The following is a 27,860-nucleotide window of genomic DNA, read 5'->3' as shown; positions in this document are numbered from 1 at the left end:
AAAACTACATTAATTAACTTGAAATTGTATATAATCACTTGATCTGGCATATAATTAACACTTTATTAAAATGGATAATTCAGAGTTCACCCTAAAACCTTAATAAGTTGGATTAATTGGCAGAAGTGGTAATTTAATTAGCAGTTTTCTGGTGTGTGTGTGTGTTTTTAATAATTTAATTTTTTTTAAATTTAAATTCTTTATTGTTTAAAGCATTACATATGTCTCCTTTCCCCCCATTGACCTCTCCCTGGCCGCTCCCACTACCCAGCACATGCCCTCACCCGCCCCCCCCCCCCCCCAACTGTCTGTTGGTTTTTAGAATTTTGTTATATTTGAGTAACTTGTTACTGTTATTAGTCACTAGTTCTTATTATGCACTGGATCCACCCAACCAACTCTGGCTTTCAGTTTCTATAAAATATTTCCAAATGCCTGTTTTAAGATATAATTAAATATTGTATGTCAATTATACTTTAAAAGTATAATTAATAGTTTTAGTAGCTGCCTTTATTTACTTATAAGCAACAAACTCATTATCTTTGTCTTCTTAAGTCGGTTAAATGAAGATGCTTTACTTCTTTTCATTATTGATTTTTCTAAAGAGAGGAAAGTAGAGAGAGAAAGATTGATCAGTTGCCTCTTGCATGCAACCAGGTATCAAACCCACAATCTGTGCATGTGCCCTGACCAGGCATCAAACCCACAACCTTCAGTGCACGGGATGATGCTCCAACCAACTGAGCCATATTGGCCAGGGCAAAATGCAGTACTTTTAATGTTAGGTTAACAAAATCTATCTTCATAGTGCATAGTTAAAATTGTAAATAATGGTCAAATAATTATAAATTCTGAATTGCAAAAGTGCAGATTAAGGAGATTTTATTTTTCTTTGGAGGGAAGGGAACTAATGTTTACATGAAATCTGTAACAGTGTATTTTTCTTACCTTTGCATTTAAAATATTTTGCATTTATGGTCTCCTTCAAATCAAGCATTTCTGCTCTTTTATGAAATTGGTTTAAGCATTTTGTGTGTTTAACCTTTGATTTGAACACTTTGCTCCTTTTTGATATTTAGTCATGTCTTGCTATTTTTAAGGTTGACTCATTTTCAGTAGCCCTTTTGTACCTTATTGTGTACTTAGGCCCTCTTAATAATATTTGATATTTCCTCTTGTTTTTTACCTAAATGTGTTGATCTTACTTCCTTACGCAGACTGCTATAGTGTTTCTGAAAGAATTGGATAGCTTTTTCTTACTATATTTGCAGGGCTGCCTCATTACAGCCTCTTTCCCATTTTGTTCCCCCCGTCTTCTCTGCACACCCATCTTCTCCTAAGAAATAAGTGGTTCACATTTTAGATTAATTGTCCTTTTAGTCATGATCATTTATTTTGTGTAAATTTCAGGGTTAGAATGGCTGAACACGGAGGGGCCTATTTCTGTTTACAAGGATCTGGGCGGAAAAGTGGTCATCCTTGATTTCTTCACCTACTGCTGCATAAACTGCATTCACCTACTGCCTGATCTCCATGCCTTAGAACACACCTACTCGGATAAAGGTAATTGGCCTTTAATTGGTTCTAACAGACACAGACACTGGAAGAGTAGCTGACTCATTTCCTCACAGGCGAATGAATGTTTGGCAAGACTTCAGTAATTCTAAAATAAATTTCTAATCTATGAATTAAGGACTCCATGTACCTTTTCAGAAGAGTTAAATGTAGTGATACTAGAACCAGCACTTAGTAAATTTAGTATATTTTTCTCTAAGAATAGGACATAATGTACTTTTCTCAGGATCAAGTATTTTAAAAAGTTAATTTTATATATCTAGATTTACCTGAGTTTGTTCTATAAAAAAATTAAATGTGTGACTCTGATTTTATACTCTTCTCAAGAACTGTGATACAAAGGTTTAAAGTTCTTAATAGGAAATGTGATTATTCTTCCTTTCATTTTGAATGACATGGACATGAACAACAGTGCAATACAGAATACTATAACAGATGCTCTTTCTTTGACCTGCTTTATGAAAAATATCTTCCAAAACACTAGGAAATCCTCTTTTATGGTATTGCAAATTCTGAAGATGTAAGAGATTAATCTTAATATTTACTTTAGAAGTTTGAGATTTTTTTCAGAGACTTTTTTTCCTGTTTACTTTTTCCTAAAAGAGAGCATGGGGGGGTAAATGAAACTAAAGGTTCCATTTAATTAGGTTGAAATTAATTGAAGCTCTTCTCTTAATAAAAGATAAAAATGAGAAAGAGTCAATGATCTTGTGAGTAAAGATGAGAAGAGAGTATACATGTGCAAGGTGAAGGACATCTTGAAACTTAAAAAACAGGAGTGAAAGATAAAATCTTCAGTGCTAGTGAAACTTCAGTTGCTTTTAAATTGTAATAGGGTATATCTTCAAATTGCCAAACAGTGAGATTTACCAAGAACTCAAAAGTCCCAGTAGCTAAATCATGTTTTCAGAAATTCATCTGTATTGATTTAAGAACTATGAGTATCTCATCTCTTAGGTTTTGAATGCTGTGTCTTCTTCAAGCCCCTGTAAATGAATACATTTATTGAACATGTGTTAAGTGTAAGGTTCTCTGCTTAACTGCTGGGAAAATATGTATCAATGTTTCAGAGTTGAATGAAAAGCATTATGGAACCTGAGGAAATGACTAACTTTGCTTACAAGCATTGCAAAAGATTTCTCAGAGAAGGAGACAATTTAGATGGAACTGGGAAAAAGAGCAGCAGTGCCGCTGAAAATGAAAATGGGACAGGTGGGGGAAGCAACAGGGAAACTAGCAGGAAAGCATGGAGCGTGGGCCTCTTGGGGAGTGGTCAATAGCTTAGTTTGGCAAGATTGTAGGAGCTCCTGGGAAAAGCGAAAGAAGAGGAAGGTAGGTTGGGTTTGGACCATGAACCGAAGGGCTTTGTATAACATTCTTAATAGTTAGGCTTTTCCTTCCATTTAAGATACAGAGATATTAAAGGTTGTTTGTTTAATAGAATGATCACATCATAACAACATTTGAGTTTTAGAGAGGCACTACAGATTGAGTTAAGAATCCCAGAGTTAACTTTTTCCACACTTAAGATTACCCCTAAAAGACTGTATTTGATTAACTTTCTTGGTTAACCCTATACCTGGAACACATTCTTAGAATGGATCCTCGTAATCTCTTTATCACTTTACTGAAAAGCTCCTTTTCATAGCACAGTGTAATTAACACCTTATTTTTATATTCAAATACACTTCTGAAAAGTAAAATACTTTGTAAATGATCTCAACATTATAATTTCAAAGAAACATTATTTCAGTAATATGCTACATATGAGAAAAATATTTTTTTTCATTTTAGAAGTTCAATTCATAGTCACAAAAGCAGGCATACCCAGAGATTACATCAAAGTTCAATGAACTGTTGCTAACTTCATTGGCTTTCTTGCGGCTGTCTTGTCTCACTACTATCTGATATGTTTCTGAACATATTTGCAGCAATGCCTAATACTTCTTAAAAATGACATTTGGCCACCTATTTCAGCTTCCATGGAATGTTCAGTTCATTTTATCAGTAAGCCAGAATTGCTTAGCTTTGTGAGGGAGTGCTTATTAATTCAAAACTCCATGAAAGAGGTCCAATTTAATACCCAGTCTCCTTCCTCTGTAAAACAGCTTTTAAAGTCAGGTTTGTAATGATGATCAGTATCACGTTTACAGTAGCATATGAGAAATCATAATGCCAAAGTCTAAAGTAAAAAGATACTCTACTTAATAGTAATGAGTGGTCTGGTCTTTAAACATTGTTTAAGAATGTAGTTATATCCTAAGGTTGTTATTCTTAACAGTTCAGTTCACATTTATATTAGGTGCCTTGGTGGTTTTCTTTCCTTTTCTACTTTAGAGTTTCTAAATTTTTCTTTTTCTTTTCATGCTGGATACATTAATGGTATGTTATTATATAATGCCCAAATTTAGCAGAATGGCTTTTATCTAAGGAAAAGTATTCTTGTTTTGTAAGAAAACAATTAGGAAAACTTGGCGTATTTTAAACTGTGATTACTTAGTATATGTTAATATATAATTAAATTAGATTTCTAAAAATGTAAATGCCATAATACAGCTGAATAAATGCTGGAATTCTCATCATGTAGCATATACTATTTTTCTTTTTTATACTTTATTAAAAATTAGAAAATGCATTTTTTATTTTATAGTGAAACTAAACTTTTTAATGAGTCAATATGTAATTTCATTTTGTGTCAGGATTCCTAAAACCACCACCAGGTTTAGGAGGACTCACAGGATTCAACAAAGGGAAAGGACACTTGGGGCTAAGTCCTTCCTACTTTTGTTCTGTGTGATTAACTACACAGAGAAAGGGAACTGCCAGAAGAGGGCGCTCTCAAATTGAGAGCCCTGTCCATAACATGAAGGGAATGTTAAAAACATCATATCCATGTAAAACCTTAAAAAGTTGAAAATGTGACTCAGAGTTGAAATGCTGATGAAAATTCTCACTTAAAAAATGATCACAATATTGGCAAAAACTGTAATAATTTTTCAATCGAATTACATATTTTCAAACATTTTAGGAATAATGAAAAAGCAACTTGTATCAAAATTCAAAACCTAAACAGAAATGGACCAAAAAGAAAAAAAAAGGAAGAAATGTCCTGATTGAACTCAGAAAAGAAATAGAGGGAAAAGATCAGAATTATATTAGAAATGAATACTAAATTGTGCCAAAGGGACAATAAATTCATGTAAAAATGGAATAAGGGGCATTGAAGTAAAGCAGGGGATAAAACTTAGGGAATAAAAATGAGCTAAAGAAAAGTAACAAGAGATAAAAAATGATTGGATTGGAAGACAGCAGAAGGTCCAACATAAGACTACTTGGAGACTCTGAAGAATAAAATTGAAACAACTGACTGGAACTAATATCTAAAGTTAGAATCCAAGAAAATGTTCTAGAAATAAACTTTGAATGTTAATTTTTTTTAGACCTGTGTTTAAATGCAGTCCAATACACACACTAATTTAGTTCTGCCTTTTTTATTGTTTTTTTCCTCTGGACTATTTATATTTACTAATGAGCCAATGCCTAATATGTGGATGATGCTATTCAGGCTTTAATATTTCATAATATTTAACTTCTTTCATTTAGACGGTCTTCTGATTGTTGGTGTTCACTCGGCTAAGTTTCCAAATGAAAAAGTCCTGGATAACATTAAGAGTGCTGTTCTTCGATATGACATCACCCACCCTGTGGTTAACGATGCAGATGCCAGCCTTTGGCAAGAACTGGAGGTGTCCTGCTGGCCAACTGTGGTCATACTTGGACCCCGTGGAAACATGTTGTTTTCGTTGATTGGAGAGGGACACAAAGAGAAATTGTTTTTGTATACTTCAATAGCTTTAAAGTATTACAAAGACAGGGGACAGATCAGAGCTAATGAAATTGGAATAAAACTCTATAAAGATTCTTTGCCACCTTCACCATTGCTGTTTCCTGGCAAAGTAACAGTAGACCATCTTTCTAAGAGACTGGTAATAGCAGACACTGGACATCATAGAATTTTGGTCGTCTGGAAGAATGGACAAATTCAGTACAGCATTGGAGGTAAAGTTTGTTTTTAATTATATGTAATGTATTTTTAGTGAAAAAAGTTCAAAGAAATATATTGAAATTTATAAATAAGAACTAATTATAGCACTATACATTGACTTTAACGTCATGAAATTTGTTAATTAATGTATGGTACCTAAAGTAATCTCTTCTCCCTCAAAAAAACCCCTACAAAACCCCATTCAAATCAAAAGGAAGAAATCTTTAAGTTAGTAATTTTTAAAGTATATTTGTATATCTTGTTTCACAAAAACTACCACACTTATTCTATCTTATGAAAGTACTACTGGCCCGGTGCACGAAATTTGTGCAGGGGGAGGGGGTGTTCCTCAGCCCAGCCTGCACCCTCTCCAATCTGGGACCCCTCGAAGGATGTCCTACTGCCGGTTTACAGGGATCGGGCCTAAACTGGCAGTCGGACATCCCTCTCGCAATCGGGACTGCTGGCACCTAACCACTCACCTGCCTGCCTGCCTGCCTGATTGCCCCTAACCACTCTGCCTGCTGGCCTGCTCTCCCCCAAATGCCCCCTGCCGCTGGCCTGCTTGCCCCCAAATGCCCCTCCCGCTAGCCTGATCACCCCCAACTACCCTCCCTGCTGGCCTGCTCGCCTCCACTCCCCTCCCCACTGGCCTGCTTGCCCCCAACTGCACCCCTGCTGGTCTGCTTACCCCCAACGGCCCCGCCCCCCACCAACCTGATCACCCACAACTACCCTCCCGTCTTGGCCTTTAACCGCCTCTATCTTGGCCCCGCCACCATGGCTTTGTCCAGAAGAATGTCCAGAAGGTCTCCTGGAAGTTCTCCCAGCCTAATTAGCATATTACCTTTTTATTAGTATAGATAGAGGCCTGGTGCATGGGTGGGGGCAGCTGGTTTGCTCTGAAGGGTGTCCCGGATCAGGATGGGGATTCCCTTGGGGTGTGGGACTGCCTGAGCGAGGGGCCTGTGGTGGTTTGCAGGCTGGCTACGCCCCCTTCAGGGTGGGGGTCCCCACTGGGGGGGCGTGGCCAGCCTGAGTGAGGGGCTAAGGGCTGTTTTTAAGCTGGCCACACCCCCTTCAGGGTGGGGGTCCCCACTGGGGTGCTTGGCCAGCCTGGGTGAGGGGCTGATGGCTGTTTGCAGGCCCTCCTTGAGCGGAGGCCACAGTGGCTGGAAGCAGGTATCTGGGATTTATTTATCTTCTATAATTGAACCTTTGTAGCCTTGAGTGGAGCCCACAGCCAGCCAGGGCAGGTAGGAAGCTTGGCTTCCTCCATCGCCAGGGGCAACCCAAGCCTCCTGTTCACTCCAGCTCCGTGGCCGCTGCCATCTTGGTTGGGTTTATTTGCATACTCTCTCCTGATTGGCTGGTGGGCGTGGCTTGTGGGCATAATGGGGGTACAGTTAATTTGCATGTTTCTCTTTTATTAGATTAGATTACAATAAATCCTCACTTAACATCCTCAATAGGTTCTGCAGCTTCAAATGAAAAAACATATAACAAAAGAAATGTTACCCTAGGCTAATTGATATAAAGAAGAGTTAAGTAAGTGCCTGTGGCATACTATCAACATTATAATAAAACAATGCTAAATGTATTTGAGGACCTACTGTATACTCTATATACATTTTGGATTTGGGGCATTTTAAATGGAAGTATTGTATTTCACTTTCCATCAAAATATAGCCTTATCTTTTTTATTTTTTTAAGACCAAGATAATTCCTTAGGCACTTGAGACTTAGATTATAAAATAAATAACCTAGGATTTGTATATAATTTTCTTTTTCCTTTCATAAGAACTTACTCATATGTCTAGATCATTTCCCTTTGGGTTTAGCAAAATATAAGTATCATTCAAGCATGGATCATTTTGTTCCATATCTCTCTGATCTTAGATCTAAAAAGGGCTCTTGTTTACATCTACATAATTAATAGTCTTATTAATTTAAAAATAATTTATTATTAACAACATATTAATCAGAGAGAAAAGTAATTCATCTCTGCTGCCCACTTGAGTAACACATATAGCATAAAATAGAGATACTTGCACTCCTAGTGCAAATAAACTAATCATGTTCCTAAACCCTGGTGCTAATCTTCATATGCCAAGATATTATTCCTATAGCTCTTGAATTTTTTGTTTCTTGTTTCTTGTTTTTGTTGGAGTATGTGTGTGTTTTATGTTGTTTATTTTGTTTTAGTAACTTAGTGTTTTGGCATGCAGTTATGAGAATTGTTACTCAAAATGTTGTAGCAGGTTGAATTTAAATGGTTAAGAGAGTTTCTAATAGATTCTATAACTTTCAAAATAGTATAGGTAGCCAGAACCGGTTTGGCTCAGTGGATAGAGCGTCGGCCTGCGGACTGAAAGGTCCCAGGTTCGATTCCGGTCAAGGGCATGTACCTGGGTTGCAGGCACATCCCCAGTAGGAGATGTGCAGGAGGCAGCTGATCGATGTTTCTCTCTCATCGATGTTTCTAACTCTCTATCTCTCTCCCTTTCTCTCTGTAAAAAATCAATAAAATATATTTAAAAAAAAAATAGTATAGGTAAATATTCTTTTGTTGTTGTTAAATAGAGAAAACTAGCAACAAGCTAGCTTTCCCAAACACGTTTTTCGGAATACTGTTATCTTGTAATAAATTAATAGTTATTCTAGAATTTTTGAAAAAGAATTCTGTGTTCAGCAACACCAGGAAAAAATAGTTAGATGTGGTTTAACAAATTTTTTGTTTGTGATGGTTGTACTGTACTTCTCATATCTCTTACTCTGCTAATGTACCTCATGAATATCCAAGAGACTTTATAGTGTACAGTATCTTTTAATTTGAAGTGACCACAATTCTCTCCCTTTTTTCCTCTGTAGGGGACTCTCACCAACAATAATAATATTACTAATAATAGTAATAACAGTAAAACTGTCAATAATAGTAATAATAATATTAGTATAATAATAATACATTTACTTCTGGCATTTTTTACTTTTTTAAAATTTATTTTTATTGCTTTCAGAGGGGAAGGGTGAGGGAGAGAGAGACAGAAACATCAATAAGAGAGAATCATTGATCGGCTGTCTCCTGCATGCCCCACATGGGGCATATATCCGGACCAGAATTGAATTATGACCTCCTGGTTCATAGGTCTATATTCAACTACTGAGCCAGGTGGCCAGCCAACTTCTGGTATTATTCTAAGTACTTTACCTGTATTAATTTGTTTAGTCCTCATAGTGCTGTGAGTTAGGTATATTATTAGTTCCATTATACAGAAGACAAACTGAGACACAAAGAATGGTCATCAGCTAAAGAGATATAGAGCTGGGATTTAAATCAAGTCTTTTGGGCTCTTGAGTTTATGTTTCTATCCACCTGTCTTACTAACGTCTTATGGACAGTGGAGTTTTGCAAAACATAGTTTGGAAATGCTGACTTAGACGCTTTGAATGGCTTGTCCTCTGGTCAAAGAAATAACAATTATATTTTAATTACTCTCCACTCTTAAAACTCCACATGTGTTACAAAAGCTGAGAAGTAGGTCACTAGACTAGTATCACACTCTTTATTTTACAGTATCTATAAGGTATAGAACTTTGTGGCAAAGTGAAATAGTAAATGGAGGATTCTTAACCTAGGGTTCATGGACTCTTAAGAAATGCTTGAATGGACTTGAGGATCTAGGAACCTCTTGAAATTATTTGTGACATTTTATGGGCATGTGTATTTTTCCATAAGGAAAGGGTTCATGATTTTCATTGTATGGTTAACCATTCAACAATTTGGGGTTTAGGGGTGCCATCCCCCGGTGCAGCTGAAAATTCACATGTATCTTTTGACTTCCCCAAAACTTAACTGCTAATAGCTTAAACTACTAATAGCCTACTGTTGACCAGAATCTTTACTAATAACATAAAGTCAGTTAATACATATTATATATATGTGTTATATACTGTATTCTTACAAAAAGGTAAGCTAGAGAAAAGAAATGCTATTAAGAAAATCATAGGGAAAAATACATTTACAGTATTTATTGAAAAAAATCCACATAGAGAGCTTCTTTGTTTATTAGATGGAACGCTGCCCGATTCATGAATCATTCAATAAAGCCAAGTAGATCTTTAAATTTAAAACAAATGAAAAAAATCCTCATATAAGTGGACCCATGCAATGCAAACCTATGTTGTTCACCTGTCAATAGTATTATCAAATGAGCATATCTTCCCGAATTGTTCAATGTCACTCATCCAGATGCTTAAAAATTAAAATTATATTTAGTTCTTTCTAATGTAGGTAACAGGTACTTAAGATGCTTTTAAAAGTATTTTCTTCTGATATATGTTACCGTAAAGTACACTAGTAGCCATTATCTAATACACCCTGTCACTAACAACACTTGTTACTCTTGAGAAAAACAGATATATTAGGAAACATTTTAGTGTTCAGATAGAAACATCATGTTATTTATATTAAAATCTTGGCTTTAAATACAGATTTTCTTTTGGAGGTTTTACTAAATAGAAAAATTTTGTCTTATGGCTATCTTGTCTTTTAGGACCCAATCCTGGAAGAAAAGATGGAATATTTTCAGAGTCAACTTTTAATTCACCACAGGGTGTAGCCATAATGAACAATATCATATATGTGGCAGATACTGAAAACCACCTTATAAGAAAGGTAATTTTCCATTTTAAATAGTTTTATACTTCCAATCAGAAAAACAGATATTTACTTGCTACATTAAATATTCAGAGTGAGAAGGCGATGCTTAAATACCTCAAATCATTCATATTCAGCTGTTTTCACAGGTGCTGGCTTTAGTTTTATTCTTTGGTATCTTGTTTTTCTGGGTGTCAGTGTATAGTTGTCTCAGAAGATAAACCCTCAGTCAAGTCCCCTTTTTTTGCCCTTTGTTTCAAAGTCTCATGCCTAATCACCCCAAAGCTCCTCGTTTTGAGATATTTTCCTAACCACTGTATACAAAGTGGTGTTTTGTCTTTTTAAAAGTTAAATTTTCTGAAACCTAGAAAAAAAATCATACCACTTCCTGCCTTCATCTTTTTTGCTTTGCCTACAGATACATATCAGTCAATAAGTCTTAAAAGGTGTTTTATATCTGAATAAAAGTAAAGAATCTTGTTTTTAAAAAATGAGTTAATCATAAAGGTAAAAAAAGTCCTCTGATCATTTATTCCAGCTCCCTAGAGGTAACCAACCATTATTAAATTTTGTGTTTTTTCAGAAATTTCCTACTCACAAATAAATTTATAATAAAAAGACTGACTTTAGACTAGCAGTCGCCAACCTTTCGGACCTCCCAGACCAACAGTGGTCCGCAGGCCACTGTTTGGTGACTGCTGCTCTAGACAATCTTTTTTTTAATAAATGGTGGAATCCTGTTGTACTTACATAATCTTCTGCAGTCTTTTTAACGTATTTATCTATATTAGTCACATGAATGATATGACTGCATCATATCCATTGTAGAAGTCATTTTAAACATTCCTTATTGATGAAGATTTTGGCTATAAATCAGTGATCTTTAGTAGGTTGCTGTCTTTTTCTAAAGTCTACTAAGTTGATCTAATCCATCATGCCTAAACATACTGTTTCAAATACTTTCTTGATTTTCTTGCTTTTTATTTGTCTATTGATATTTATGCCCATTTATTTGACAATATTATCACCTATTATACATATAATAAAAAGTGTAGAACATATAATATCTACTGTAATGAAAATCTCCATGAGGTCATGCAATTTGGTTTCCTTACCTCTGAAATCCTAAGCACCTGGAACAGGGCCTGGCCCACGGCAGGTGTTCAATAGATATTTGTTGAATGAATTTCTGAGCAAAGAACATCTATTTAATGATGCATTTTCTAAAGTGCATATTTCTCTTAATATGAAAAGGTGTTCCATGAAAAAAGAATTTTATGGGTTTATAAAATAAAGCAGATTTAGTTTTTTTTAGAGTCTTGGAGACTGTCTTTTTAGAGACTTTAATATGCTAATGTATTGTGAATACATTGTTGGGGGTATATATGTGTAGTATTTCCAAACTTACTTGATCAAGGATTACTTTTTAGAATTTTTCATAGGTCTAATGATTTCATGGTATATACTTTGGAAAAAAAGTGGTTTTCTGTTGTTACTAAGTCCTTAAAGTCAGTATTTAGCAATATCTTTTGGGGTTGTATGCTTCTTTAATTTATCATGTCATAGATATCTAACAGGGTATTAAAGTAGTAAAATATTTACCCTGCAATATTCAGTGAATACTTGTCCTTTTTTAATTGTCCATTTTATCTCCTGATTTAGAACCCACAGGTTTTGAAGTATTGACTGTATTTCAAATGCTTTTTAAGTAGCATAATCACATATTTAGGTTACCCTAAGTTATTTTTATATTATATGGCTTAGTTTAGTGTCTGCAAATACAGGACGTAAAGTGGAATTATTATTTCTTCCTCTCTTTTAAAAAATGTTTATTGTATTTTACTTTTGTTTAAATCTCATTAACAGAGGATTGGTCATAATCTTACATTGACAGCTCACATTTTTCAGTGCAGACCTATCTCTTGTTCAGAATATTATTTATTAATTTATAAATTCCTCTTTATCCCCATTTCCCCTGCATAAACATACCTGCAGGCAGTCGTTCTATATTCAACTCATATATTTTTATTTGCATCTGACCTTGTAAAACATGTAGCGTTTTGTGTGCTTGTTTTTTAATAACTTTATTATGATACTAGAGGCCCGGTGCTGGCCTGCCCTGATCAGGGATGATCGGGGCCAGGCCGGCCAGGGGAGAGGCCGTGGGAGGTTGCCTGGCCGCCCCGCCCCCAATCAGGGTTGCGGGGGGCGATCGGGTCTGGGGGGAAGGGCCGCAGGAGGTTGGCCAGCTGGCCCCGCCCCTGATTGGGGGGCTGATCGGGGGCCAGACCAGCTGTGGGGAGGGGTTGACCGGGGACCCGGCCAGCCGGGGGATCGGGCTAGTTGGCCAGCCACAGTGCACATCATAGTGACCGGTCGTTCTAGTCTTTCTAGTTGCTTGGCTTTTATATATATACTAGAGGCCCGGTGCACAAAAATGTGTGCACTCGGCGGGGGGGTGGGGGGGTGGGGGGTCCCTCAGCCCAGCCTGTGCCCTCTCACAGTCTGGGACCCCTCGGGGGATGACCACCTGCTGGCATAGGCCTGCTCCCTGGAGGATTGGGCCTAAGATGGCAGTCAGACATCCCTCTGGCAGCCCGGCAGCCCTCGGGGGATGTCCATTTGCCAGCGGGGAGCAGACATAAGCTGCAGTCAGACATCCTTAGCACTGCTGAGGAGGCAGGAGAGGCTTCCACCACCACCACTGTACTGGCAGCCATCAGCCTGGCTTGTGGCTGAGCAGAGCTCCCCAATGTGAGAGTGCACTGACCACCAGAGGGCAGCTCCTGCATTGAGCGTCTGCCCCCTGGTGGTCAGTGTGTGTCATAGTGACCAGTCATTCCCAGTCTTTCTGCTGTTAGGGTCAGTTTGCATATTACCCTTTTACTATATAGGATAGAGGCCTGGTGCACGGGTGGGGGCCGGCTGGTTTGCCTTGAAGGGTGTCCCGGATCAGGGTGGGGCTCCTGCTTGGGTGCCTGGCCAGCCTGGGTGAGGGGCTGATGGCTGTTTGCAGCTGGTCGCACCCCCTTCAGGGTGAGGGTCCCTACTGGGGTGCCTGGCCAGCCTGGATGAGGGGCTGATGGCTGTTTTCAGGCTGGCCACACCCCCTTTAGGGTGGGGGTCCCGCTTGGGTGCCTGGCCAGCCTGGGTGAGGGGCTGATGGCTGTTTGCAGCTGGTCACACACCCTTCATGGTGGGGGTCCCCACTAGGGTGCCTGGCCAGTCTGGGTGAGGGGCTGAGGGCTGTTTTCAGACTGGCCAGGACTGAAGCTCCCAGCCTCTCCTTTTTTTCTTTTCTTTTTTTTCCTGGGATTTATTTACCTTCTATAATTGAAACATTGTTGCCGTCACTGGCGCTCCCAGCTCTGAGTTCGCGGCCAGCTGAAAGCAGGTATCTGGGGTTTGTTTAGCTTCTATAATTGAAACATTGTTGCTTTTGGGCTCAGAGCCAGGCCGCAGCAGGCGGGGAACCTTGGCTTCCTCCATCACTGGAGCAAGCAAGCCTCATGTTCACTTCAGCTGCGTGGCTGCCGGCCACCATCTTTGTTGGCAGTTAATTTGCATATCGCCCTGATTAGCCAATGGGAAGCGTAGCGGAGGTATGGTTAATTACCCTTTTTGTCTTTTATTAGATAGGATTCTTATCTCATACACTATCAATATTGTTTATTCCTTCTATTCCCTCAAGTTTTCGTTTTATTAGTAAGTAACGCAATGAATTGAGCAGCAATATTGTAGCTGAAATCTAAGAAAGCAAGCTGTTTGGGTAAAAGCAATCAACTCAAAGGGTTGCAAGATAGGAATTATTAGTTCATAGTTATAAGATGAGATAGATATTTTATATAGCATTAAATTCCAAGTATATAGTTTAAGAATTTTTAGTAAATATAACAAGTTGTGCAGCCATAACCATAAATCAGTTTTAGAATATTTTTATCCTCTCAGTAAGAATGTTCATGACTTTTACAGTTAATCTCCACTCCCACCCACAGCACTAATCTTTATAGAGATAGACAGTCTCTCGAACATTTCATATAAATAGAGTCATACAATATATGGTCTTTGTGTCTTCTTTCATTCTGTGTAATGTTTTTGGGGTTCATATATAGTTTATTCGTTTGCATTGCTGAATAGCATTCCATTGTATGCATATTCCACATTATGTCTGTCCATTCACCAGTTGGTGGGCAATTAAGGTATTTCTAATTTTTTGCTATTATGGATAAGTAATTCATGTGTAAGTTTTGTGTGGACATACATTTTTATTTTTCTTGGATCAATATTTAAGTACTCAAATTGTTGAGTCATGTAATTATTCATATCTGCATAGTTCTATTTCTGGACTTTGAGATCTATTCCATTGATCTACACCACACTGTTTTGATTGCTGTAACTTTTAATAAATTTTAAAATCAGTGAAGTACAGGTCTTCTCAGTCTTCTTTTTCAACATTGTTTTGGCTGTTCTGGGTCGCTTACAATTCCCTATGAATTTTAGGATCAGCATATCCATTTCTGCAAAAACTTTTGTTTCTTATATAAATAACTAGAGGCCTGGTGCACAAAATTCTTGCATGGGTGGGTTCCTCAGCCCGGCCTGCATTCTCTCACAGTCCGGGACCCCTCACTCTACCACCCGCCTGCTCGCTGCTCCTTACTGCTTGGCTCGCTGCTCCTCAGTGCTGCTGCGGAGGCCAGAGAGGCTCCCTCTACCACTGCTGTGCTTACCAGCCGTGAGCCTGGCTTCCTGTTGGAGCACACTGACCACCAGGGGACAGCTCCTGCATTGAGCGTCTGCCCCCTGGTGGTCAGTGTGCATCATAGGGACTGGTCATTCTGGTCATTACACTGTAAAGGTCGCTTAGGCTTTTGTTATATAGACTAGAGGCCCAGCGCACCAAATCGTGCGTGGGTAGGGTCCCTAGCCTGTGATCAGGGCCATCTTCCGCTCACTTGCCAGTTCCCAGTTCCGCCCCGCTGCTGCCCACACTGGTTCTCCGTGGTTCCCGTTAGCCATCCAGCAATCGGAGCCTGTGGGCCGGGGGGAGGGATCAAGAGGTCTGCCTTCCACCTGCTTGACAGTCCCCAGTCCTGCCCTGCCGCCACCGCCCACCCCAGTTCCCCATGGTTTCCCTTTCACCATCCAGCAATTTGAGCCTGCAGGCTGCGGGGAGGGACAGAGAGGTGGTCAATGCACCTCATAGCAACTAGTCAAACGGTCATTCTGGTCGTTACGCCGGTATGGTCGCTGGCCTTTTATTATATAGGATTATGATGTCTGAAAAAACAAATGGCAGGTTTATATTTTCCTTTCTTATTTATACACATCTTGTTTTATTATATTGCTGGATAGAACCTCAGTTGCTGTTAAGCATTAGCAGTGATTGTGTATTTTGTCATCCTCATATTCTTAAAGAGAATGCATGTCAATTTTCTCCAAAGTTTAGTATCTTCTGTAGCTTTGGGGAAAAAATATTTATGAAGAAATTTCATATTCTTATTTACTTAGAATTATTTTATTATGTAATTTTATGAAGTATATGTTCTATATTTATTGAAATAATTAGGTAATATTTTGCCCTCAGTATTTTGATGTAATGAATTATATTAATATATTTTTTTAATGTTAAACCATCTTTGTATTCCTGGGTTAAACCTTACCTAATGATCAATTTTTTAAAAGTCAAGTTGGATTTGATTATCCCAAATTATATTTAATACTTAAAAATTCATGTTCATAAATTAAATGGTTCTATATTTTTTTGTACTCTTGTAACCCAGTTTTGGAATCAAGGTCACACTAAACTCATTAAATGAGCTAGTTAGTTTTTGTTTTGTTTTTTTAACTTTTGGAATAATTTGTCTAATGTAAAAATTAATGGTTTTGAACATTCATTAAAAAACCTCAGTAACATCACCTGGACCAGGGGCTTTTTGCAAGAGGAATTCTTTTGATTGTCATGTCAATTTCTAAGATGCATTTCTTAGATCAAATATTATTTCAAGGACCTATCCCTAGCTGCCTATTGCATTTTTTGCAGATTTACTAGTAGTTCAGTAAAAAATATAGATAAGGTTACATTAATAATATTCTTTACAATTTTGAGAGATTATAAAAATAATGCAAGAGGATATTGCTAAAATAAATCAATGTATTTCATCGTAATAAAGGAATAAAAGACAATAATCATTACTATATTTATTCAGAAAAACATTTTAAAAAATTTAATACCTATTTTTTAACATATATTTTAATTGATTTCAGAGAGGAAGAGAGAGAGAGAAACACCAGTGATGAGAGAGAATCATTGATCGGCTGCCTCCTGCATGCCCCCCCACTGGGGATCAAGCCCGCAACCCGGGCATGTGCCCTGATCAGGAATTGAACAGTCACCTCCTGATTCACAGATAGACGCTCAACCACTGAGCCACACCAGCTGGGCAATGTAATACCTATTAATGATAAAACTAGTAAACTTGAAAAGGAAATAAACATAGTGAATATAATCAAAGGGCATTTACAAAATGGCTTTATAGCTACACTTAATGCAAAATATTGAATGCCTTCCTTCCATGATTGGGAACAAGGCAAGGATTCCCACTCTCGCCACACCTATTAAATATTATACTGAAAGTATTAGCCATTGTAGTAAGGCAACAAAGAGAGACAAAAGGCATATAGGAAGAAGAACTGTCTTTATTTGCCAGTGGCATGTGATCTATAATAATAAAAGTGTAATATGCTGATTAGACCGGACGACCTTCCAGACAAAGCTGGAGCTGTGAGGGAAACCCGGGTCCCGGGTGCTGGAGGGAAGCCAGTGCCAGCAGCCGGGGGAAGGAAGGCCTACTCTTGCATGAATTTTTTTCTTTTTTTCTTTTCCTTCTTGATTAAGGTATTACATATGTGTCCTTATCCCCCAATTCTCCCCCCCCCCCACTCTCCCCACTCATGCCCTCACCCCCCTGGTGTCTGTGTTCATTGGTTAGGCTTACATGAATGCATATAAGTCCTTTGGTTGATCTCTCCCCCTTACCCCCACCCTCCCCTACCTTCCCTCTGAGGTTTGGGTCTGATCGATGCTTCTCTGTCAAATCTGTTTTTGTTCATCAGTTTATGTTGTTCATTATATTCCACAAATGAGTGAGATCATCGAGTGAGATCTTGCATGAATTTCGTGCATTGGGCCTCTAGTATACATAGAAAATTCTAAGAAATCTATGAAAAAGCTACTTGCACTAATAAGAGAATTTAGGAATGTTGCAGAATACAAAGTCAATAAAAAAAGATCCACTCTGTGTTTATATGTTAATAACAGTTAATTGGGAATTAAAAATTTTAAATTCTATTTACGGTAGCAATAAAAACAAAGTACTTAGAATAAATTTAACAAAATACATGCAAGACTTGTGTACTTCAAATTATAAAACATTGCTAAGAAAATTAATCCAGTATTGGATTGGAAGTTTCAATATTAAGATGTCAGTTCTCTCCAAATTGACCTTTAAACTCAGTGCAATCCCAGTCAAAACTCCATCAGATTTTTTTGGTATTAAGTGGATTCCAAAATTTACATGGAAATGCAAAATAAAGAATTTATTATATCTAAAATTTTGAAAATGAACAAAGTTAAAAGACTTATAGTACCTGATTTCAAGACTGACTTAATGTTATGCTGATCAAGACTGTGATACTTTGTTAATATATAGATCAATAAAAAGAATAAAGCACCTAGAAGAAACGTCATATCAAATACAGTTATGATTTCCCAAAAGCATCAAAGCAGTCAAGGGAGAAAGGAAAGTCATTTTAGCAAATTGTGCTTGAACAACTAGATACCCATGTGGAGGATAAAAAGAAACACATTACCTCGAACGTTGTATACAAATAAACTCGAGATGCATCACACACCTAAATGTAAATGCTAAAAATGTAAAGCTTTTAGATGAAAACGTTATCTTCATGACTTAAAGGCGGGCAAAGGTTTCCAAAGACAGGACACAGACACAATCATAAAGAAAAAAATGATAAATTCAGATTTATCAAAAATTAAAATTTCTGCTCATTAAAATTTACTGTTAAAAAGACAAGCCACAAGCTGTCAAAAAATAACCTTAAAAATTTACAAAACATATTTATGAAGGGATTAGTATCCATGAAATATATAAAGGTTCCTACAACTAAAAATGAGAAGACAGCCCAATAAAAAATGGGTCAAAGATTTGATCAGACATTTTTTCAAAAGAAGGTATAAGAATGACCTTGTCACTTACATTTCTTTTTCAACTCAGGATGTTGATCACTTTTTTATCCACTTTATATCCACTATAATGGTTTAAATTTAAAAGACTGACAACATTATATATTGGCAAGAATGTGGAGCAATTGGAACTCCCATACATTGTTGGTGGGTAGATTGATAGCTGGATAAAATATGTAATAAAGCAAGTAAGTGAAATGGTGATAATAAGTGGTGTGTGTATAGATCTTTACTGCAAGATTCTTTTAACTTTTTTCTAGTTTGAAAATGTTCATGGTAAAGTGTTGGTGGAAGGGTCTCAGGAGATGAAACCAGAGCTTTTTTCCCCCAGTAGAATGCATTAGTTTACCAATGTATACAGCAGAGGCAATATAATGTAGTAGAGCTAGCACTGCCTGTATTCAAATCCCCAGATCCTGGACTTACTAGCTATAGGATCTTGAGAAAGTTACATAATGATCTGTGCAATAATGATAATCATAGTCATTATGAGGATGAATGGATGGATGACACCTGGATCAGTAGCTGGCATATATTAAGCTGTATATGTGTCATTTAGTAGCCAAGCATAACTGAAATACATTTAATTTCAAGAATGTGAATTTTTTAGATTTTGCTTTAAAATTTCACTTTCTTTTAAAATATTTTATAGTTAAAAGAAGATCAACACCATTTCTGGTAGAGGCATGATGAGATGAGGGGGGCAGGAGGGAAGTGGGGGCATGGACAGGTGAGGAAATGAAAAGGACTGAGTTTTGTGCTTTTGAATAACAAGATCACCCTATGCTTAATTAAACCTTTTTTAAGCTTTTAAATTTTTATAAGGTAATAGACTTTATTTTTTAGAGCAGTTTTAGATTCATAGCAAAATTGAACATAAAACACAGTTTCTTTCCCCCCCATCCCTGCAAGACTCCCTCACCATCAACCATTCCACACCAATGTGATACATTTGTTACACTTATTGAACCTGCACATCGTTATCATGCAGAGACCATCATTTATATTAGGGTTCACTCTTGATTGGCACATTTTGTAGGTTTGGACAAATGCACCATGACATGTATCCATTGACCATTGTAGCATCAAACAGGATAGTTTCACTGCCATAAAAATCCTGTGTTCCACTTATTCATCCTTCTTTCCCCTTAATTCCCAGGGATTTATACTTGTTTGTTTTTAAAGAAAGTATTTGTATTGCTAATACCTTCTATATGTTTTTATTAAAAATCTTCATGTCCAAAAGAAAATAAAAGGTAACATGCATTGCATACAACATCTTCCTTTCTGTAGATTGACCTAGAAGCTGAGATGGTGAGCACTGTAGCTGGCATTGGTATTCAAGGTACAGATAAAGAAGGTGGAGCTAAAGGAGAGCAACAGCCCATTAGTTCCCCATGGGATGTAATTTTGGGATCATCAGGTATGTAAACTTCTAATACTTAATATAAGTAAACATTGTTTCATAAATGTAAGATTTTAAAAAGATGCTGGGGACATTCATTTGGATTAATTCTATTGCTAGTAATTTTATACTTTTATGCCTGTGTCTTGAGATTTATTGTATAAAAGCAAAGCCAGCAGTAATGTATACAAGATGGAATATATTTTATATAACATGTAACATTACACATTATGTTTTATGCACAAGATAGTGCATATATTATTCTGAATTAATGTTAAAGAATCTCAGTTTAGCTGCAGCTTTCAATTAATGTAGCTCTGAATATTCTTAAATTAGGATTAGTTTCAGAACTTCAAACAATTATTCATGAACTATACCATTTAACAATGTCCTTTTTTTCTAGTTTGAAAAATAAATTTAAAAGTGAGTTGCTTTTTTTAGATTATTAAAATTTGTATTGAACCATGATAGCTTCTTTTGAGCAATTTGAAAAAAACACTTTTGCCCTACTGTATTATGTAGGTATTAATAATGAATAAGATTGACATTATCTTTACAATCTTTGCTACCTACATTAATTGACTATAAGATGACCCAGGAGCATAAGTCCTTATTTCTCATTGGCCCTCAGTGATACAGGGATGGTTATCTACATATCTAAAACCAGAGTAATGAATAAAAGTAAGTTAGTAGAATACACTGAAAATAAAACTTGTGACTAAATGGTTTGGATGGTCTTAATATGTTTATAGAGTGAACTAGAGGCCTGGTGCATGAAATTTGCGCACTCGGGGCGGGGGTGCCCTTGGGGGATGTACAACTGATGACTTAGGTCTGCTCCTCGCCAGCCATAAGCCCGGCTCAGGGCTTCTCGCTGAGCGGCACTCCCCCTGTGGGAGCACACTGACCACCAGGGAACAGCTCCTGCGTTGAGTGTCTGCCCCCTGATGGTCATTGCACATCATAGCGATTGGTCATTCCACTGTTCGGTCGATTTGCATATTAGCCTTTTATTATATAGGATAAGCATCAGTTTAGTTGAATGGCTTTACATCTTGAGATAATTTTTTATCATGATGCCAATTTGCTTATAATTCAAAGACCTTGATTTTTTTCATTTGATTAACTTTTTATAGAGTTTTTAATATTCATAAAATAACTGAATGAATTTTTGGTACTACCTGTACTTAATATGTATAACTTGGAGATTTTGCACAAGTTCTTTTTGAGATTTTCCTTTTTGGAATTCTGTGTCACAATAATCATAGTGGGGAAGGAGTTGGGGTGGCAGAGGGAGCAGTACGTCCCAGGTGCAATCAATAAGAACATAGATGATCTATATATATAAAAGCCTAAGCAACCAGACAACCGGTCGACTAGTTGCTATGACGCGAACTGACCACCAGGGGGCAGACGCTTAGCTATGTCCTATCTGCTTACCTACTGTTATTAAAGCAAGACACATAACTAAGCTCAAAGTTATGGGGCAGGGATAGACACCTTGCCTACAATGAGGCCATGTCAAGGGTGTGGGTATCTAATATTATTACAGAGGAGTAAAGAATTGAGACCAGTAATTCAATCTGTCACATATATCAGACTTTATAGGACTTATAAACAGGATGTACTTTATTGGATGCTTTACTAAGTTGGATTTATTTAATGGCCAAGGAGTGCTTAAATATTTTGCTAGGCTAAAAGTTTTTCAGGCATACTTTATAGCATGGAATTTCTGGTTGGTTGTCTTGTATTGAGAATGCACCCAAAATGCTTTCCAAGGAAAATCTTGGCTCTATTGACAAGTACTCCCTCAGCTTCCAGCTGGAGTGACATGCAATCTGAGGATTGTGTCATTACTAAGCTCAGTTTTCAGTAAAGGAAGCGAGTCCTACTTACTTAGCTCAACAGGTTTTTATAAGCATGTGGTTCTTCATTTGACTTACAGCTTAAAATAGCTTCACTCAGGTACTTGGCAAGAGGTGTATTCTTGAATACACTTAAGTTCGACACCTTCTAAATTCCTGGCCAAGAGAAAAAGGTTTCCAAGCACTGTATGAAGGACTTGTAATCACAATGACTACTCTTGCCTGAGAGCTTTTAACCTTGAGTCATATACCCAAGGCATTCCTGGTTAGGCTTTGTAAAGTACTTAAACTTCACAGAAATTATTTTCAAGATTTGGGGGAATTGGTCAGATTCTCATCAGAGTTTCAAAGTGGTATGTTACCCAAAAACATTTTAAGAGTCACTAATTTAAATTACTCTAAAATCTAATCCTGGATTAATGTATTGTCAGAGTATGGGAAATTAGATCATAGAATATTTCTTACATTTGTTTTTACTAAACTACTTTTGGCAACATGTCATTCATTAAAAAATATATCAGCATAAAATCACATTCATTTATATTTTTATGTTTGTACTAGAGGCCCAGTGCACGAAATTTGTGCACTCGGGGGGGGGGGGGTCCCTCAGCCTAGCCTTCACGCTTTCCAATCTGGGACCCCTCGGGGGATGTCCGACTGCCCACAGGGATCAGGCCTAAACCGGCAGTTAGACATACCTCTCACAATCCAGGACTGCTGGCTCCCAACCGCTCACCTGCCTGCCTGCCTGATTGCCCCTAACCGCTTCTGCCTGCCAGCCTGATCACCCCCTAACCACTCCCCTGCCAGCCTGATCGACGCCTAACTGCTCCCCTGCCGGCCCAGTTGCCCCCAACTGCCCTCCCCTGCAAGCCCGGTCACCCCCAACTGCCCTCCCCTGCTTGGCCTGGTCACCCCCAACTGCCCTCCCCTGCTGGCCTGGTTGCCCCTAACTGCCCTCCCCTGCAGGCCTGGTCCCCCGCAACTGCCTTCCCTGCCAGCCATCTTGTGCAAGAGTGTGATGGTCAATTTGCATATTCTTTATTATATAGGATATCTGTTTCATATATGTATTTCCTCAAAACACAGTCCTATAAGATTTCCTGTTTTTACTGTAGGAATTGTTGATGGTTTCAATATTTACCTTGTAAATAACCTATATGGTTTATCAACTAGAGAAAGTTTTTTCTGATCTCAGTATTATAATTGTACTTTTTCCTAGGTATCAAGTTTGTTTTTTAGCTCCTAGAAAATTTAAATGTAATAATTTATTGTGTTTGCATTGTTGTATTGATTGCTAAGAAATCCACACAGATTTATCGTTAGCAAAGGATAATGGAAATATGACATCCAGTTTTTAATAGTGTGACTGCGTCTCTCTTTCCTACCCTATTTACCTATTGGTCCAACTTTCTTACTGATTTTAAATGCATTTATCTTAGTAGGGTGTATTTCTTTGTAAGTTACCTGACTCCTTTGTGTAATAAAAGTAGACTTAAATAAATACAGTAGAATCCCTTATTGAAGTGATTGGCTATGATAATTAAATTGTTAGGGGGGGGAAATCTATTAAACCAGAACGACAAAACTAAAAATGCTTTGTTTTAATTTAAGAACTATAAATGTACATTTTTTTAACCCATCTTTGATGTAGGACTACCCCTAATTGAAAAACAATTTGACTTAGCTACTTTTTTTTTTTTTTTTTTTTTAGAGAGAGGTAGGGAGAGGGATAGAGAGATAGAAACATCCATGATGAGAGAATCATTGATCAGCTGCCTCCTGCACATCCCCTGCTGGGGATTGAACCCACAACCCAGGCATGTGACCTTGGCCAGAATCGAACCTGGGACCCTTCAGTACGCAGGCTGACGCTCTATCCACTGAGCCAAGCCAGCTAGGGCTACGTTTCTTTATTGAGTCTTTCCAAAATATCCAACTTTATATTTATAGAAACAACTTGCTTTTTGCATTCAGATTGAATTGGTTCATATAAATTTAAATTACATAATTGTACACCTACTTGAACACATTTTGAATTAAACAAAATTTGAAGGGGATTGTGGCTGACAAAAATTGTTCTTGTAAATACTTGAGTTTTAAAAATATTTTAATAATTTTATAAAGTGTTTCGGAAATGCTACCATAGTTAGGAATTTGAGAGTGGAATTATCAGGAGTAAACATAATGAAAAATAGGTTAGGTATTGTGATATCTTCATACATTAGGCTGTTCTTCAGTGCAAATAATGAATCATAGATACACCTAGCTGCATAGACAAGTATCAGAAGGAATCTGTTGAGTGAAAAAAGCTACAAAAGAGCCTACAGTATGATATTTTTTACAGAAGGTTTAGTAGTAAGCAAGACTAATTATATCTTCAGAGATCAATCCAGACTTGGTAAAACTGAAAAATAAGAAAGTGAAAAAAAATTTTTTAGACTGGTGGTTCCTTCCGGAAAGAGAAGGGGTTATAGTCATAAAAGGATGCAAGAATGTTCTTTCTTGAGTTAGGTGGTTTGCATATGGATGCTTAATTATTAAGCTTTATAATGAATGCATCCATCCATTCATATGCATATTTCATTAAAATTAAACCTTACAAAGGAGCAAAATAGATTAGGTAAATAAAATGAAAAATAACAAGGACCAATACATAGTTAAATATATATACCCTATCAAGAGACCCAGTTAATAAATAATGGGACTTGAAATACCCATTATAATATGTAAATGTGTTTGTGTATTTTAATTCTGAATACTTAACCTAATTATGCCATTACAGTGATAAAAGCATTATCACTCTAAATATGGTCAGAACTACACAGTGTAAGAAAAGTAATTACTAGGTACAATAAATTCATTTTCAGCAGAAACTCTGCCACGTTTCTAAAATGCATGACTTCACTCTTGGCAGACAATAACTGGAGAGATTTTTCATCCTAAAGTTCAAAACCCCACTAGTCACTAAGTAGATTTTACCTGATTTAGAATCATTTATAGAAAGGATAATATGCCCGAATCCCATTAACCTTTCTTGGTCTTTTAATCAGTATTTTCCCTAGATAGAAGTTTAGCTGTTCTTATACAACCTTTTATGATAAAAATTTAACTATTTAGTATGTTAGTCTTATAATCTACAGAGTTGGTACTTAAGTGCTTAGATAATATGGTTCTTGGAGTTTCGTTAATATGCTATAAAATACTATACAATACATTTACCCTCTAAAAATAATCAGATGATACAGAATTTTTGAGGAATAAATTTTATACAGTGTAACTGGTGAGTGAAAAAAGCAAGTTACAAAAGCTTAAACTAAAAGCAGTTGTATTTATAGGCCTAAAATTTGAGAGATGATTCTTGTACTATCTTATCACATTGAATTGTGTTTGAAAGGTTTTTTAAGTCCAATTAATGAGGTATAATTTACAGAAAGTAATATTCACCCTTGTTAGGTATGAGTTATATGACTTTTGACAAACATATTTAGTCTTACAACTATTATTGCAATCAAGATACAGAATATTTCCATCACCCCAAAAGTTCTCTCATGACCCTTTGCTCAGTCTTCCTCCCATCACCTCCAACACCCTCTCCAAACATTGGCAACAGTGCATTTCTTATGCCTGGTTATTTCATTCTGTACAATGCTTTCGAGATTCATTGCTGTTGTTGCTGGTATCAATAGTTGGTTCTTTTTTTATTGTTGAGAAGTATTTCATTGTTTGGCTCTGCCACAGTTTATTCATCAGTTGATAAACATTCCAGATGCCTCTAGTCTACAGCAATTATTAAAGCCTGTATAAAAACATGTGTATAGGTTTTTATGTGGACATAGTATTTATTTCTCTTTGGAAAATGTTTAGGAATGAAATTGCTGGATCATATGATAAATGTGTAATTTTATAAGAAACTGCCAAAGTGCTTTCCAAAGTGGCTCTTTTCTTAACAGTCCCGAGAGTCCTAGGTTAGTATTGCTCCTGCCTAAAAAACTTCCTTTAACTTCCTTTAACATTGGCAGATGGCTGCTGCCAATGATTTCTCTTGGCCTTTTTTAGGGGAAGGGGAGTGTCTGGAAAAGTATTCAGCCTTCATTTTTGGAAGATATTTTTACTCCATATATGTCTGGGTTGACTTTCCTTTTTCCTTTGATACTTTAAAGATGTCATTTGATTGTCTTTTAGCTTACATAGTATTAAATAAGAGGTCTGATTTCTTTTCCTAGTTCCTTTGTGTATAAAATGTGTGCTTTTGCCCGGCCCTCATGGCTCAGTGGTTGAGCATCAACCTATGCACCAGGCAGTCATGGTTCGAATCCTAATCAGGGCACATGCCCAGGTTGCGGGCTTGACCCCCGCAGTGTGTGGGGTGGGGGAGGTGCAGGAGGCAGCCATTCAATGATTCTCTTTCATCATTAATGTTTCTTTCATCCTCTCCCTTCCTCTCTGAAATCAATAAAAATATATTAAAAAATAAATATAACAAAATAAAGTGTATGCTTTTTTTCTGGCCACCTTCAAGATTTTCTCTTTGGTTTTCAGCAGTTTGACTGATATGTCTAGGAGTTATCCTGTTAGAATTCTTGAGTCTATGATGTGGTATGATGTCCTTCATTATCTGTGAAAAAATTCTCACCCATTCTCTCTTTAAATATTTTTTTCTGCTCCTTTCTCCTCTTTCTGGGATTTCAGTTACTCATATATTAGACTCTTGATATTATACCCAGCACTTTTTACATACTGTGCTCTTTTTATTTTACCCTTTTTTTCTCTTTGTGTTTTAGTGTGAATAATTTTTATTGATTTATCGTTGGGGTGATTGTTTCCTCAACTGTGTCTAGTCTGTTGATGAGATTGTTGAAGGAATTTTTCATCTGATATTTTTATAGGGTTTCCATATTACTATTTCTTAGATTCCATCTATGCTGAAATTTTTTACAAATTTAGGTAGGCCACCTTTTTCTCTAGATTCTCTAACATAGTGGCATAGTAATTTCAAAGTCCATGTTATATAGTTCCAGATTTCAGGTAATCTTTCAGTCTGTTACTGTTGATTGCTTTGTTTCTTGAAAATGTGTGGGGGTTGTTTTTTGTTTTTTGTTTTTGATGAGGGGTGGGTATGTGTTTATTTGGGTGAGGGTTTTTCTTTGCGGGGGTGGAGAGGCAGGGACAGGGAGGAGGGGTTCTGCTTACTTTATGTTTGTCTTTTCAATTTTAACTAAATTCCAGTCATCTTGTGTGGAATTAGAGGGGCTGAGATCAATAGTATTTATCTAACTATTATGGGAGGTTGAGTCAATGTAGTCAGAAGCTGGGCTGGGTCTGGGTGTTATTATTGCTGTGAGTTCTGTCAGTTCACAGCTTTTGAATTCCTTTAGCTGTGGGCTGGTGTTGCCTAAGCATGGGGACCTAGAGGCTGGGGGTGGGGGGTTCCACCTCGGCTTTCAGTCATCCTGTACAGCTCAACCACAGTGGTTCTCTTTTACTCTTGCAGCTGCATGACAGGTGACCTGTTGCTGTTTGTCATTCTCTAAGGGAGTGTTCTCTGTTGTTCTGAACAGTCTCAGTCTTAGGACCCCTGTGTGCCTGTGGTCCAGGAAAGGAAATGGGAGCTTTTTTTTTTTTTTTTTTTTTCATTGTTTCTGTTCCGTTTCTCTCTGGCAACCAAACTCTGCCTTTAATCTGTGAGTGGTTTTGAAGAGTTTCCTCCTTTCCCTCCAGCAGTGGGGAACCCCTGCTTGGTGTCAGTATGGAGTCTTTGACCAAAGACAATTTCCTGCCCCTCTCCCAGAGATGAAGAGATGTTTTTCTTCTGCCCTCTTCCAGTCCTCGAATTAGTCTTTTCCTGTGCCCGGGGCTTTGTCGCTTTTTCCTAGTGGCTTAAGGCCTTGCTTCATAGGAGGTTTAGAGACTATGGAGAAAAACTACACTAATGGAGGATTTCACAGATGCTATTAAGAAGGTTCTAGCCAGTGGACTTTATTTTTATCATAATTACTTAAAATAACAGAATATTTAAAAGCTGGATAAAAGGTGTTTTTTTCATTTCT

The 27,860-nt window shown here is 37.2% G+C and overlaps 1 protein-coding gene across 2 annotated transcripts in view; it reads left to right on the top strand.

The window, feature by feature from the left end:
* The window catches only part of NHLRC2 (NHL repeat containing 2), a 46,770-nt gene that overhangs the window by 2,236 nt on the left and 16,674 nt on the right, over positions 1-27,860 (top strand). Inside the window, exons 2-5 of one of the 2 annotated variants that reach the window (XM_036335925.1) lie at positions 1,411-1,563; positions 5,179-5,634; positions 10,174-10,295; positions 19,834-19,963. In XM_036335925.1, coding sequence (XP_036191818.1) covers positions 1,411-1,563; positions 5,179-5,634; positions 10,174-10,295; positions 19,834-19,963 — 861 coding nt within the window. The remainder of the gene's footprint in view (positions 1-1,410; positions 1,564-5,178; positions 5,635-10,173; positions 10,296-19,833; positions 19,964-27,860) is intronic. The other variant, XM_036335927.1, reaches the window with a different exon arrangement.

This window comes from Myotis myotis, unplaced genomic scaffold (assembly GCF_014108235.1).
Source record: "Myotis myotis isolate mMyoMyo1 unplaced genomic scaffold, mMyoMyo1.p scaffold_m19_p_15, whole genome shotgun sequence".
In the NCBI taxonomy this organism is placed as follows: domain Eukaryota; kingdom Metazoa; phylum Chordata; class Mammalia; order Chiroptera; family Vespertilionidae; genus Myotis; species Myotis myotis.
The sequence above is the reverse complement of the archived record's forward strand: the minus strand, read 5'-3'. Positions and strand labels throughout refer to the sequence as shown.